The sequence below is a fragment of the Aquarana catesbeiana genome, linkage group LG08 (assembly GCF_042186555.1).
Source record: "Aquarana catesbeiana isolate 2022-GZ linkage group LG08, ASM4218655v1, whole genome shotgun sequence".
NCBI lineage: Eukaryota > Metazoa > Chordata > Amphibia > Anura > Ranidae > Aquarana > Aquarana catesbeiana.
The window spans coordinates 294,856,286-294,872,371 of NC_133331.1; the positions used below are offsets into that span (position 1 = coordinate 294,856,286).

Here is a 16,086-nt window from a genome sequence, read left to right on the forward strand (position 1 = left end):
TGGTCTGATCTCTATAGTTGTATATAAAATTCCCTTTTTATCCACTCAAAAGTGTTTTTCAGCGCTAAACCTTTTATCGGATTTCTAAATTGCTCCATTTGTAAATTCCAAAAGCCAACATAACACAACAATAGGACAGAGCTGGGCAGCATTAGTAGCAGCACTTCACGCTGAGATATCAGGACACAGCACGGGACTAAAACCTCAAGGGATAAGGGAATTTAAACCGGGATAGTTGGCGAGTGTGAGGCAGCTGCTCTGGGCCCTACAATAATGACATGACAGCCGCCCCTTTTGCCCTCCCTTAAAGACGGCCCTGCAGATAGTGATATTTATCGTCATTCCACCGACACACAGAATTATTTTTTCATTCAATACATTTTTTAATTATAATTTCACTTTTATAAGTTTGCCGTCATAAAATCAGGAAATAGTAAAAGGTAGAAATCTGATTGGTCAGGAAATGACAATGAGAGGTAATGACTCCATTTTTATTTGAAAAAGCCTAGGAGACTGCCTTTTAAGTGGTGGGGTTAACGTGTTTCGTCCTGGAAGACGACTTGAGAAAACAGACCTCTTGCAAGAGTTAACACCACAAAATGTACTCAGCCAATGAGAGGTAATGACTCCATTTTTATTTTTCTCCTGCTATCAATGGCCAACACGGTACAACACTTCATCCATGTCTTTGGTGATCTCTGATCTCCTTATCAACTGTTTCTTACATGATGAAGATCAGCCATGGAGTATATCTGAGGTGTATATCAGGGTGTGCTTCTTCCCCACATGTCCAGCAACATTCATATACAAGACATTTCCCGCACTCACTAATACACCTCGAGGGTTGTGTGGGACCCCTGATGTACAGGAAGACAGGACTTCAGTGAGGAACATTTCCCTCACTCAGGACAGGAATATGGCTTCTCCCTCGTGTGAGATCTCTGATGTCTGTAAAGATTGGAGTTACTTGAAAAGCATTTCCCGCACTCAGGACAGGAGAGTGCCTTCGCCTTTGTGTGAGATCTCTGATGTTTGGAAAGATTGGACTTCACTGAAAAACATTTCCCACACTCAGGACAGGAATACGGCTTCTCCCCCGTGTGAGACCTCCGATGTGTGTAAAGATAGGACAGCTGTGAAAAACATTTCCCGCACTCAGGACAGGAATACGGCTTCTCCCCCGTGTGAGATCTCTGATGCGTGTTAAGACTGCACTTCTGTGAAAAACATTTCCCGCACTCGGGGCAGGAATACGGCTTCTCCCCAGTGTGCAATCTCTGATGTTTGTTAAAACCGGACTGATCTGAAAAACATTTCCCACACTCAGGACAGGAATACGGCTTCTTCCCCGTGTGAGATCTCTGATGTGTGGAAAGATGGGTCTTCTGTGAAAAACATTTCCCGCACTCAGGACAGGAATACGGCTTCATCCCCGTGTGAGATCTCTGATGTCTGTAAAGACTGGACTTCACTGAAAAACTTTTCCCGCACTCGGGGCAGGAATTCTCCCCCGTGTGACATTTTAAATGTGCGACAAGCCTTGATTTCAGCGAATAACATTTCCCGCACTCAGGGCAGGAGAGCGGCTTCTCACCTGTGTGAGACCTCCGGTGTGCATCGAGATTTGATTTACCAATAAACCATTTCCCGCACTCAGAACAGGAATATCGCTTCTCCCCCGTGTGTAATCTCTGATGTTCAGAAAGATAGTACTTCCGTGAAAAACATTTCCCGCACTCAAGGCAGGAATACGGCTTCTCTTCTGTGTGAGTACTCTGATGTCTGACAAGGGATGATTTCATTAGGAAACATTTCCCACACTCTGTGCAGGAATACGGCTTCTCTCCCGTGTGGGATCTTAGATGTCTTAGAAGCGCAGATCTCACCGGGAAACATTTCCCACACTCATTACAGGAATACGGCCTCTCCCCCGTGTGGGACATTAGATGTCCGACCAGTTCTGATTTATACGGGTAACTTTTCCCGCACTCAGGACAGGAATACGGCTTCTCCTCTGTGTGAGATAATTGGTGTCTACTTAAACCTGATTGATTGACAAAACATTTCCCGCACTCAGTACAAGAAAACATTTTGGGAAGGGCAGTACCATCACCCAGATTCCGAGTTTCCTCAGGATAAGAGGAATACGATGGTCCGGCACCGTCCCTCACAGTCTGTGGTTCCTCAGGATAAGAGGAATACGATGGTCCGGCACCGTCCCTCACAGTCTGAGGTTCCTCAGGATAAGAGGAATACGATGGTCCGGCACCGTCCCGCACAGTCTGAGGTTCCTCAGGATAAGAGGAATACGATGGTCCGGCACCGTCCCTCACAGTCTGAGGTTCCTCAGGATAAGAGGAATACGATGGTCCGGCACCGTCCCGCACAGTCTGAGGTTCCTCGGGATAAGAGGAATACGATGGTCCGGCACCGTCCCGCACAGTCTGAGGTTCCTCGGGATAAGTGGAATACGATGGTCCGGCACCGTCCCTCACAGTCTGAGGTTCCTCGGGATAAGAGGAATACGATGGTCCGGCACCGTCCCTCACAGTCTGAGGTTCCTCAGGATAAGAGGAATACGATGGTCCGGCACCGTCCCGCACAGTCTGAGGTTCCTCAGGATAAGAGGAATACGATGGTCCGGCACCGTCCCTCACAGTCTGAGGTTCCTCAGGATAAGAGGAATACGATGGTCCGGCACCGTCCCTCACAGTCTGAGGTTCCTCAGGATAAGAGGAATACGATGGTCCGGCACCGTCCCTCACAGTCTGAGGTTCCTCAGGATAAGAGGAATACGATGGTCCGGCACCGTCCCGCACAGTCTGAGGTTCCTCAGGATAAGAGGAATACGATGGTCCATCTACACTGTGTGGTGCCGGATGGACATTTGAGGTAGTCGGGTTTTCTCCTGGACTATACTGTGTGATGTCCTCATCTTCTACTTCACAGTCTGGAGACAAAGTGAGACAATCCTCTGAGGTTTTCCTCATCTCCCGTCCATCTACTAAAATAGAAATAGAAAAGTTCTGGTTAGATACGAGTTAGGACAATGTAACATACAACATAACATACAGAGCGCAGGGGTCAGAATTTCATAACAATGTGTAAATAGTGCAGGGGTGAGGAGTACAGTGCCTTGAAAAAGTATTCATACCCCTTGAAATTCCCCACATTTTGTCATGTTACAACCAAAAACATAAATGTATTTTATTGGGATTTTATGTGATAGATCAACACAAAGTGGCACATAATTGTGAAGTGGAAGGAAAATGATAAATGATACAAATAAATATGTGAAAAGTGTGGGGGAGGGGCATTTGTATTCAGCCCCCTTTACTCTGATATCCCCAACTAAAATCTAGAGGAACCAATTGTCTTCAGAAGTCACCTAATTAGTAAATAGAGTCCACCTGTGTGTCATTTAATTTCAGTATAAATACAGCTGTTCTGTGAAGCCCTCAGAGGTTTGTTAGAGAACCTTAGTGAACAAACAGCATCATGAAGGCCAAGGAACACACCAGACAGGTCAGGAATAAAGTTGTGGAGAAGTATAAAGCAGGGTTAGGTTATAAAAAAATCTCCCAAGCTTTGAACATCTCACGGAGCTCTGTTCAATCCATCATCGGAAAATGGAAAGAGTATGGCACAACTGCAAACCTACCAAGACATGGCCGTCCACCTAAACTGACCGGCCGGGCAAGGAGAGCATTCATCAGAGAAGAGCCAAGAGGTCCATGGTAACTCTGGAAGAGCTGCAGAGATCCACAGCTCAGGTGGGAGAATCTGTCCACAGGACAACTATTAGTCGTGTTCTCCACAAATCTGCCCTTTATGGAAGAGTGACAAGAAGAAAGACATTGGTGAAAGAAAGTCATAAGAAGTCCTGTTTGTAGTTTGTGGGAAGCCATGTGGAGGACACAGCAAACATGTGGAAGAAGGTGATCTGGTCACATGAGACCAAAATTCAACTTTATGACCTAAAAGTAAAACGCTATGTGTGGGGAAAACTAACACTGCACATCACCCTGAACACACCATCCCCACCGTGAAACATGGTGGTGGCAGCATCATGTGGTGGGGATGCTTTTCTTCAGCAGGGACAGGGAAGCTGGTCAGAGTTGATGGGAAGATGGATGGAGACAAATACAGGACAATCTTAGAAGAAAACCTGTTAGAGTCTGCAAAAGACTTGAGACTGGGGCGGAGGTTCACCTTCCAGCAGGACAACGACCCGAAACATCCAGCCAGAGCTACAATGGAATGGTTTAGATCAAAGCATATTCATGTGTTAGAATGGCCCAGTCACAGTCCAGACCTAAATCACATTGAGAATCTGTGGCAAGACTTGAAAATTGCTGTTCACAGACGCTCTCCATCCAATCTGACAGAGCTTGAGATATTTTACAAAGAAGAATGGGCAGAAATGTCCTCTCTAGATGTGCAAAGCTGGTAGAGACATCCCCAAAAAGACTTGTAGAGAAAGGGGGTTCTACAAAGTATTGACTCCGGGGGGCGCCATACAAATGCCCCCCCCCCTCCCCCACTTTTCACATATTTATTTGTATCATTTATCATTTTCCTTCCACTTCACAATTATGTGACACTTTGTGTTGGTCTATCACATAAAATCCAGATAAAATACATTTACGTTTTTGGTTGTAACATGACACAATGTGGAGAATTTCCAGGGGTATGAATACTTTTTCCAGGCACTGTATGTAACATATGACAATGCATATACAGTATAATATAGTAACCCCCAGCTCTGCTGCTCCCCGGCTCAGTAGTACCCCCAGCTTAGCTAATAACCCCCAGCTCTGCTGATCCTCTGGTTTGCCGATCCTCCTCTCTCTCCGGTCCCCGCTCACCCTCTCGCTATATTGCCCCCACGTTGTGCACCATGTGTGACATTGCTATTTTCTCCTTCTCCGGTCCTCCAGCTCTGCTGATCCTCTGCCGCTCAGTCCTATCTCCCCAGTCCTTGTTCACCTTCCGTTATAGCGGACCCATAATGCAACCACCTTGTGTGCCATCTGCTAGTTGCTCCACAGGTGACGTCTGCACCAGACTTTCCCAGAATATATCCACATGAGCCGAAAAGGGACTGCTGATGACGTCCTTCTGGTGCATTTGTTCGTTTCCCAGTGCATCCTGGGATATCTCATACCTAAAATGCTGAATAAAAGCCCTTCTAAAAGCTTTGGGTGGTGTAAGCGAGCGTTGTCTTAGACTTCTATGTAGGCTTTGGAGACACTTTGAAGCCAAAGTTCTACCATGTGGATGTTGCAGCCTCATCCGAGGCCAGATACATGTAGAAGTTCATTAGGGCCGCTCTTTGAGCTGCAGGCAGTTCTCAGCTCTGTCTTGTTTGTTTTTTCTTGACCCGGTTAGCATTTGTTTGCTGTTTCTCATCCCTTGGTTGGACTGCTATTGTACTTCCTGAAAGTCAAACCTTCCTAAGTCCCTGAAAAGGCGAGTAAGAAAATTGTAAAGAGGAAGGAAAATGATAAATGATACAAATAAATATGTGAAAAGTGTGGTGGGGGGGGGGGCATTCCTACGTCCCTCAAAAGCTGAGTAAAAAAACAGAATTTTTGTACTCCCCACAAAATCCTTTTCTTGAAGTCCACTGAGGTGTCCACAGGTCCCACCCTTCTGTGTTGTGGATTATACTCTCGGTATTGCTTTGCTACAAACAGAGGTATGCCGATCGTGGTTATTCTGGGCTGGCCTGCAGGTTTTTTTTAATTATTTTATTTGTTAATGTTGAAATTTCCTATAGGGATAATCTGACCCAAAAGTTTAATAGTTGCTGTGTTCCTCAATCAATTACAGAACTTTTACAGCGAGTACGAAAATACTATTTTAGCTTCTGTAAAAAACAAAATAGTGAAACAATTTTGTGCCGGCAGTATGGGTGGAGGAATGTATTCAGTGTTAATGACCCACCTGTGCTGATCTCTGTAGGAGTGTCCTCCTCTATAAATGTCCCCGTTATTCCATCCTCCTCCATAGACTGCTGATCATCCCTCACATACCTCTCTTCTTCTTCTGATTTAACTTCAACTTTTATATCTATCAGATCTTCACCCTATATCAAGAATAGAAAATAACATCTTGTAGGGTCTACAGATCTTCTCAATGAGTCACTTTCAAGTTCTAGATGCACCTACCTGATGATGGTGAGGGATGGTGTGACCTTCCTGTGTGGAATCCCGGGAATACAGAGGACGGGGACATCTCTCTGGTGGGTTTCTGTAGCTGGATGAATCCACCATGGTGTCCTGGTACAGATCTGTGTGTCCTTCTGGAAACTCTGACTCCTCTGTCACCCCATCCTCATCATCCTCCTCTTTTATCTCTTCTTTAACATCAACTTTAGGATCTCTCAGGTTTCCACTCTGAATATATAATAAAAATGACATCAATGGTAACAATTCAGATAATGTACAGATCCTAATGATACTATCAGTGATTGTTCCTCGTCTACCTGATGATGGTGAGGGATGGTGTGACCTTCCTGTGTGGAATCCCAGGAATACAGAGGACGGGGACATCTCTCTGGTGGGTTCCCATTACTGGATCCATCTGTAGGAAACACACACACTGACTGAATACATTGTTTCTATGTGTTTATCAGATGATGGGGGATCTAGGTGGAGCCTCCGTACTGCTCTCTCCTTTACAATAAAGTCTCCTCTTACCCGGTGATGTGAGGGGCGGCTGATTGTCCATCATGACGTCCTTGTAGAGATCCTTGTGTCCTTCTAAATACTCCCACTCCTCCATGGAGAAATAGACAGTGACATCCTGACACCTTATAGGAACCTGACACACACAATGATACAGTCACCATCCAGACACATCCCTTGTCTGTTACTGGATAATGTCCCAGAATTCCCAGAATCCTCCTCACTTCTCCTGTCAGCAGCTCCATCATCTTCTCGGTGACTTCTAGAATCTTCTGCATGTTGTGTCTCTCAGGTTTTAGGGAGTCACATGGAGGCACTGTGATGGTCACCTTATCAGACTTCACGGGAGGGAAACTCTACAATAAAGACCAATAATAGTTATATAGTTAGTAAGGCCAAAAAAAACCCCACATCTTAAAGTTTTTTAACTTTTCTATACTCTCCACCGACACCACCAACTGTGGAAGGGAGTTCCACATCCTCACTCCTCTAACAGTAAAGAACCCCCTACACAGAATAAGAGTGAACTGCTTCTCACTCAGCTTCATTATGTTGTTCAATGTCTTCTTTACATACTTAGATTAAAAAGTTTTCTCCCAATGCTAGAGTCACCATGCAAGGATTCCTATACTTCAATCAAATCCCCTCTTAAAGTGACTCTAAACCCATATCTTTTAACCTGCTCCTGCATTGGTTTTGCATAGAGGAGCCCCGATCCTCCTTATTTGGGTTCCCCCCGCCGGCGCTCCGGTCTCCTCCATTTCTCGGTGGTACCCCATAGGAAAACGCTTCCTATGGAGGCCCACCTGCCCCACTGCCTGAGATTGACAGCAGGGGAGCCAATGGCTCCGGTTGCTGTCTCTGAGCCAATGAGGAGGGAGAGAGCCACTGCTCTTGGGCACAGCGCTTGATTGACATTGGGCTCAGGTAAGTATAAAGCGAGGGCTGGGGGCTGCACTCACAAGGTTTTTTATACATTAATGTAGAGAATGCCTTTAGAGCCACTTTTAGCATCTCTTTTCAGGAAAAGTAAGTTTAATGTTTGTATTTGTTCCTGATAACCAAGTTCCTCCATCCCCATAACTGACCTCTCCATCGATCGTAACAAAGCTCCTCCATCCCCCATAACTGAGCTCCTACATTCCTTATAACTGAGCTCCTCCATCCCCCATAACTGACCTCTCCATCGATCATAACAAAGCTCCTCCATCCCCCATAACTGAGCTCCTACATTCCTTATAACTGAGCTTCTCCATCCCCCATAACTGAGCTCCTCCATCACTAATCTCCTCCATCCCCCATAACTGAGCTCCTCCATCCCCCATACCTGAGGTCCTCCATCTCCTATAACTGAGCTCCTCCATCCCCCATACCTAAGGTCCTCCATCTCCCATAACAAAGCTCCTCCATCCCCCATAACTGAGCTCCTACATTCCTTATAACTGAGCTTCTCCATCCCCCATAACTGAGCTCCTCCATCACTAATCTCCTCCATCCCCCATAACTGAGCTCCTCCATCCCCCATACCTGAGGTCCTCCATCTCCTATAACTGAGCTCCTCCATCCCCCATACCTAAGGTCCTCCATCTCCCATAACAAAGCTCCTCCATCCCCCATAACTGAGCTCCTACATTCCTTATAACTGAGCTTCTCCATCCCCCATAACTGAGCTCCTCCATCACTAATCTCCTCCATCCCCCATAACTGAGCTCCTCCATCCCCCATACCTGAGGTCCTCCATCTCCCATAACGGAGGTCCTCCATCCTCCTTAACTGGGCTCCTCAATCCCCCATAACTGAGCTTCTCCTACTCCATAAATGAGGTTCTCTATCCCCAATAGGGATGAGCCGAACACCCCCCGGTTCGGTTTGCACCAGAACCCGCGAACGGACCGAAAGTTCGCACGAACGTTAGAACCCCATTGACGTCTATGGGACTCGAACGTTCGAAATCAAAAGTGCTCATTTTAAAGGCTAATTTGCATGGTATTGTCCTAAAAAGGGTTTGGGGACCCGGGTCCTACCCCAGGGGACATGTATCAATGCAAAAATAACTTTTAAAAACGGACGTTTTTTCGGGAGCAGTGATTTTAATGATGCTTAAAGTAAAAAAAAAAAAAAGTGAAATATTCCTTTAAATATCGTACCTGGGGGGTGTCTATAGTATGCCTGTAAAGTGACGCGTGTTTCCCATGTTTAGAACAGTCCCTGCACCAAATGTCATTTTTAAAGGAAAAAATCTCATTTAAAACTGCTTGCGGGTTTAATGTCATGTCGGGTCATGGCAATATGGATGAAAATCAGTGAGACAAACGGCATGGGTACCCCCCAGTCCATTACCAGGCCCTTTGGGTCTTGTATGGATATTAAGGGGAACCCCGCACCCAAATTAAAATAAGGAAAGGTGTGGGGCCACCAGGCCCTATATACTCTGAACAGCAGTATACAGGTGGTGCAAACAAGACAGGGACTGTAGGTTTGTTGTTAAGTAGAATCTGTTTGTAATTTTGAACATTTTTAACGTGTTTAGCTCCAGCCAAAAAATCTTTTCTAAGCTTTTTGGAAAACATAGGGAAGGGTTATCACCCCTGTGACATTTGTTTTGCTGTCTTTCCTCCTCTTCAGAAGATTTCACCTCACTTTTTTGTCCCTCTCCTTCTTGGCCTTCCAGACATACTAATGGCCTGTAGCTGCACTAAGCTGGGATAGAACACCTGTAATTTTCTTCAGGTAGCTTTATATACTGTAACCAGACAAGCCTGCCTGTCAGTAGGAAGATAACAGGAACGGATCTAGCTGAACACTGTGAGCAGGACGCACTGCACTAAATGTAAATAGTCTAGAAGATAACAGGAACGGATCTAGCTGAACACTGTGAGCAGGACGCACTGCACTAAATGTAAATAGTCTAGAAGATAACAGGAACGGATCTAGCTGAACACTGTGAGCAGGACGCACTGCACTAAATGTAAATAGCAGGAACGGATCTAGCTGAACACTGTGAGCAGGACGCACTGCACTAAATGTAAATAGCAGGAACGGATCTAGCTGAACACTGTGAGCAGGACGCACTGCACTAAATGTAAATAGCAGGAACGGATCTAGCTGAACACTGTGAGCAGGACGCACTGCACTAAATGTAAATTGCAGGAACGGATCTAGCTGAACACTGTGAGCAGGACGCACTGCACTAAATGTAAATAGTCTAGAAGATAACAGGAACGGATCTAGCTGAACACTGTGAGCAGGACGCACTGCACTAAATGTAAATAGCAGGAACGGATCTAGCTGAACACTGTGAGCAGGACGCACTGCACTAAATGTAAATTGCAGGAACGGATCTAGCTGAACACTGTGAGCAGGACGCACTGCACTAAATGTAAATAGTCTAGAAGATAACAGGAACGGATCTAGCTGAACACTGTGAGCAGGACGCACTGCACTAGATGTAAATAGTCTAGAAGATAACAGGAACGGATCTAGCTGAACACTGTGAGCAGGACGCACTGCATTAAATGTAAATAGTCTAGATAGAAGATAACAGGAACGGATCTAACTAAACTGAATACAGTGTATATATATATATATGCAACACCTGGGATGCATATATATACACAATACACTGTAAGTGCAGCTAACTGACTGACTGTTCTGCCTAATCTATCTAACTCAAATCAAATGACACTGTCTCTCTCTCTATCTCTCAGCACACCGGAACACACACTACACAGGGCCGCCGTGCAGGCGGCCTTATATAGTGTGGGGTGTGTACTAAATCCCCTGAGCCATAATTGGCCAAAGCCACCCTGGCTTTGGCCAATTACAGCTCTCTCTACTGACGGCGCTGTGATTGGCCAAGCATGCGGGTCATAGTGCATGCTTGGCCAATCATCAGCCAGCAATGCACTGCGATGCCGCAGTGAATTATGGGCCGTGACGCGCCACACGAATTTAGCGCGAACGGCCCATAACGTTCGCAATTCGGCGAACGATCGAACAGCCGATGTTCGAGTCGAACATGGGTTCGACTCGAACACGAAGCTCATCCCTAATCCCCAATAACCAAGCTCCTCCATGGCTGAGGTCTTCTATCCCCAATAACTCAGCTCCTCCATTCCCCATAACTGAGGTCCTCAATAACCAGGCTTCTTCATCCCCATAACTAATCTCCTCCATCCCCCATAACTAATCTCCTCCATCCCCTATAACTGAGCACCTTCATCTCCTATAACTGAGGTCCTCCATCTGCCATAATGGAGGTCCTCCATCTCCCATAACAGAGGTCCTCTACCCTCCTTAACTAAGCTGCTCAATCCCCCATAACTGATCTCCTCCATCCACCATAACTGAGACCCTCCATCCTCCACAACTGAGGTCCTCCATAACCAGACTTCTCCATTCCCCATAACTGAGCTCCTCTATCCCCTAGAAATTAGGTCCTCCATCCCCCAGAAATTAGGTCCTCCATCCCCAATAACCAAGCTCCTCCATGGCTGAGGTCATCCCCCATAACTGACCTCCTTCATCCCCCATAACTGACCTCCTCCATCCCCCATAACTGACCTCCTTCATACCCCATAACTGACCTCCTCCATCCCCCATAACTGACCTCCTTCATCCCCCATAACTGATCTCCTCCATTCCTCATAACTGAGCTCTTCCATGCCCCATAACTGAGCTCCTCCATTCCTCATAACTGAGTTCCTCCATGCCCCATAACTGAGCTTATCCATCCTCCATAACTGAGCTTCTCCATCTCCCATAACTGAGGTCCTCCATCTCCCATAACTGAGTTCCTCCATGCCCCATAACTGAGCTTCTCCATCTCCCATAACTGAGGTCCTCCATTCCTCATAACTGAGTTCCTCCATGCCCCATAACTGAGCTTATCCATCCTCCATAACTGAGCTTCTCCATCTCCCATAACTGAGGTCCTCCATCTCCCATAACAGAGGTGCTCTACCCTCCTTAACTAAGCTGCTCAATCCCCCATAACTGACCTCCTCCATCCCCCATAACTGACCTCCTCCATCCCCCATAACTGACCTCCTCCATCCACCATAACTGACCTCCTCCATCCACCATAACTGAGCTCCTTCTTCCCCTATAACTGAGCTCCTCCATGCCCCATAACTGAGCTCCTCCATGCCCCATAACTGAACTCCTTAATCCCTCATAACTAAGCTCCTCCGTCCCCCATAACTGAGGTCTTCCATCCCAAATAACTGAGGACCTCTATCCCCCATAACTGAGCTCCTCTGTCCCCCATAACTGAGGTCCCCTATAACTGAGGACCTCCATCCCCCACAACTGAGGTCCTCCATAACCAGGCTTCCCCATAGCTGAGCTCCTCCTCTATCCCCTATAACTTAGCTTCTTAATCCCCCATAACAAAGCTCCTCCATCCCCATAACTGATGCCCTCCATCCCCAATTACTGAGGTCCCCCATAACTGAGGACCTTCATCCTCCACAACTGAGGTCCTCCATAACCCATACCTGAGGTCCTCCATCTCCAATAACCGAGCTCGATAACTGAGCTCCTTCATCCTCCATGGCTGAGGTCATACATCTCCCATAACAGGAGTCCTCTATCCCCAATAACAGGGCTCCTCCATCCCCCATGACCAAGCTCCTCCATCTCTCATAACTGAGGACCTCCAGCTCCTTTATTAGCTTTGTTGCCCTTCTCTGGACTTCCCTCCAGTTCCAGCACATCCTTCCTGAGGACTGGTGACCAGAACTGGACAGAATACTCAAGATGTGGCCGAACCAGAATTTTGTAAAATGGTAGAATTATAGTTTTATCTCTAAAATAAATACCCTTTTAATGCATGCTAATTATCTGCTAGCCTTTATCACCGCAGCTTGGCATTGCATACTATTGATGAGCCTTTCATCTACTAGGACCCCCAGATCTTTCTCCATCCTGGATTCCCACAGAGGTTTTCCCTCTAGCGAGTAACTTGCATTCATATTTTTAAAAAAGAGTGATGTCATGTGACCTCCCAGAATCCTCCTCACCTCTCCGGTCAGGTCTGTGTTTTATTAATAGAGATAAGAGTGATGTCATGTGACCTCCCAGAATCCTCCTCACCTCTCCGGTCAGGTCTGTGTTTTATTAATAGAGATAAGAGTGATGTCATGTGACCTCCCAGAATCCTCCTCACCTCTCCGGTCAGGTCTGTGTTTTATTCGTAAAGATAAGAGTGATGTCATGTGACCTCCCAGAATCCTCCTCACCTCTCCGGTCAGGTCTGTGTTTTATTAATAGAGATAAGAGTGATGTCATGTGACCTCCCAGAATCCTCCTCACCTCTCCGGACAGCAGGTAGATGATCTCCAGGGTGAGGTTTAGTATCCTCTCAGTCATGTGACTCCGGTCCTCCTCCATCCTCATTGGTCATGTGATCTATAAGGGTTCCTGTAGACCAATAATTGATAACAGAGAATGATGAGGACTGTACTGGTTGTAAAATATTAGGACGGGGTGTATGGGGTAGCCCCCCGGTGGATTACACACAGAGGAACATTCAGTTTATTGTTTGCTATGTTTTTGTGATCCGGGAGCCTCTAACCCTTTGACTCGCGTTACTTTGGATCACAAGGTTCTTTTTTTTTTTTTTCCTGTAAAGTCCATTTTGTTTCGTTCTTGATCCACCAGCAAAGAAAACTGATTAAGATCCCTCCCTATGTCTTCATATACCCCCCATCCCCCCCACTAATAAAAGTGGTATAATCCGTTTACTATAGACTGATGAGGTGAGAAGGTGATTGGTGGGAAAGGCGATACATCTCCAAAATGAAGAGAATGTTCCGGCCCTGTAAGTGGGGGAATGTTCTGCCCCCATCTGCTGGAGATAAAAGACATCACAGTGACTATGGAGGAAGAGGACGGACATGACGGGGGGGGGTTACTGGGTGTAAATAGAAAATAAAATCTTATTACCTCCTCTGCTACAACTTCCACCAATGTCTTCTCTCTACTTCCTCCTGACTCACCTCTCACCCGGAACTTCCTTTTTATACCTGACATCACTTTCCGTCTTCCATAGAGACTTCCTTTCTCTATGGTATAGGTGAGATCACCACCTTGTGGAGCTCAGAGGAACTGCACTCAGAGAAACGTCTCGTAGTGTGAACACGGCCTTGTGCTGTGTGTGTATGTACTGTATATCCTTATAGATGGGTTCATCTCCACTTCCACCAAGGGGGAGAGAAATATATTACTGCCTAGTCCAGCCTTTCTCAGCCAGGGTTCCTCCAAAGGTTTCTAGGGGATTCATGAGCAATGGACAATTTCTGTCTCTCAGTAACAACTGACATCAGTGATCGGTAAGTGGGGCAGTCTTCCCACTGATGATAATGTAAGGATGTCCTACTCCCATTGGTCACCAATGTAAGGGACCACCACAATGACCACTGATATAAGGGGTTCTTCTCCCATTGGTCACCAATGTAAGGGACCACCACACTGACCACTGATATAAGGGGGTTCTTCTCCCATTGGTCACCAACGTAAGGGACCACTACACTGCTAGTGGTCACCAATGTAAGGGATAGGTATGAGCTTCAAGTTCGAGTCGAACTCATGCTCGACTCGAACATCGGCTGTTCGCCAGTTCGCCGAACAGCGAACAATTTGGGGTGTTCGCGGCAAATTTGAAAGCCGCGGAACACCCTTTAAAAGTCTATGGGAGAAATCAAAAGTGCTAATTTTAAAGGCTTATATGCATGGTATTGTCATAAAAAGTGTTTGGGGACCCGGGTCCTGCCCCAGGGGACATGGATCAATGCAAACATTTTTTTTAAAAACGGCCGTTTTTTCGGGAGCAGTGATTTTAATAATGCTTAAAGTGAAACAATAAAAGTGTAATATTCCTTTAAATTTCGTACCTGGGGGGTGTCTATAGTATGCCTGTAAAGGGGCGCATGTTTCCTGTGTTTAGAACAGTCTGACAGCAAAATGACATTTCAAAGGAAAAAAAGTAATTTAAAACTACTTGCGGCTATTAATGAATTGCCGGTCCAACAATACACATAAAAGTTCATTGATAAAAACCGCATGGAATTTCCCCACAGGTGAACCCCAAATTTTTTTTTAAAAAAATGCCGTTGGGGGTCCCCCTAAATTCCATACCAGGCCCTTCAGGTCTAGTATGGATATTAAGGGGAACCCCGGCGAATTTTTTTTTTTTAAATGGCGTGGGGTCCCCCTCAAAATCCATACCAGACCCTTATCCGAGCACGCAACCTGGCAGGCCGCAGGAAAAGAGGGGGGGACGAGAGAGTGCCCCCCTCCTGAACCGTACCAGGCCACATGCCCTCAACATTGGGAGGGTGTTTTGGGGTAGCCCCCCAAAACACCTTGTCCCCATGTTGATGGGGACAAGGGCCTCATCCCCACAACCCTTGCCCGGTGGTTGTGGGGGTCTGCGGGCGGGGGGGCTTATCGGAATCTGGAAGCCCCCTTTAACAAGGGGACCCCCAGATCCCGGCCCTCCCCCCTGTGTGAAATGGTAAGGGGGTACAAAAGTACCCCTACCATTTTACACAAAAACTGTCAAAAATGTTAAAAATGACAAGAGACAGTTTTTGACAATTCCTTTATTTAAATGCTTCTTCTTTCTATCTTCTATCTTCCTTCGGTTTCTTCCTCCATCTTCTTCTTCTTCTGGTTCTTCCTCCGGTGTTCTCGCCTGGCATCTTCCTCCGCGGCGTCTTCTCTTCATCTTCTTCTCTTTATCTTCTTTTCAGGCCGCTCCGCATCCATGATTGGATGGGAGGCTCCCGCTGTGTGACGCTTCTCGTCTTCTGACGGTTCTTAAATAACGGAGGGCGGGCCACCTGGTGACCCCGCCCCCTCTGACGCAAGGGGACTTGACAAGGACTTCCCTGTGGCATTCCCCGTGACGTCAGAGGGGGTCACCCGTTACGTAACGGGTGACCCCGCCCCCCTCTGACGTCACGGGGAATGCCACAGGGAAGTCCTTGTCAAGTCTCCGTGCGTCAGAGGGGGCGGGGTCACCAGGTGGCCCGCCCTCCGTTATTTAAGAACCGTCAGAAGACGAGAAGCATCACACAGCGGGAGCCTCCCATCCAATCGTGATCCAATAGCCCGAGAAGAAGATCAAGAGAAGAAGGCGCCGCGGAGGAAAATGCCGGACGAGAACACCGGAGGAAGAACCAGAAGAAGAAGAGAATGGAGGAAGAAACCGAAGGAAGATAGAAGAAAGAAGAAAGAAGAAGCATTTAAATAAAGGAATTGTCAAAAACTGTCTCTTGTCATTTTTAACATTTTTGACAGTTTTTGTGTAAAATGGTAGGGGTACTTTTGTACCCCCTTACCATTTCACACAGGGGGTAGGGCCAGGATCTGGGGGTCCCCTTGTTAA

General features: G+C 46.6%; 2 protein-coding genes across 3 annotated transcripts in view; both read right to left on the bottom strand.

Annotated features, from left to right (window-relative positions):
* Nucleotides 1-470: 470 nt before the first annotated feature.
* Nucleotides 471-16,086, bottom strand: part of LOC141105000 (uncharacterized) — a 35,468-nt gene continuing 19,852 nt past the window's right edge. Inside the window, exon 2 of the mRNA XM_073594807.1 lies at nt 471-2,012. Within this exon, the coding sequence (XP_073450908.1) occupies nt 900-2,012 (1,113 nt within the window). The 3' untranslated portion in view covers nt 471-899. The remainder of the gene's footprint in view (nt 2,013-16,086) is intronic.
* Nucleotides 6,652-14,398, bottom strand: LOC141104947 (oocyte zinc finger protein XlCOF8.4-like). 2 transcript variants are annotated; one of them, XM_073594753.1, is made up of 3 exons: nt 13,641-14,398; nt 13,008-13,115; nt 6,652-7,048 (listed from the first exon to the last, which is right to left on the bottom strand). In XM_073594753.1, the coding sequence occupies exons 2-3, from the start codon at nt 13,089-13,091 to the stop codon at nt 6,701-6,703; spliced, it is 432 nt and encodes a 143-aa protein (XP_073450854.1). In that variant the 5' UTR covers nt 13,092-13,115; nt 13,641-14,398; the 3' UTR covers nt 6,652-6,700. The 2 variants fall into 2 exon arrangements, with proteins under 2 accessions (XP_073450854.1, XP_073450855.1); XM_073594754.1 differs by lacking the exon at nt 13,641-14,398 and having other exon boundaries at nt 13,008-13,607.

Bases quoted from the DNA above. Each gene is read 5' to 3' on its own strand.
- LOC141104947 (XM_073594753.1), bottom strand. From the start codon at position 13,091: ATGAGGATGGAGGAGGACCGGAGTCACATGACTGAGAGGATACTAAAC. The intron at 7,049-13,007 runs GTGAGGAGGATT...TCTTTATTGTAG, and splicing joins TCTACCTGCTGTCCGGAGAG to AGTTTCCCTCCCGTGAAGTC.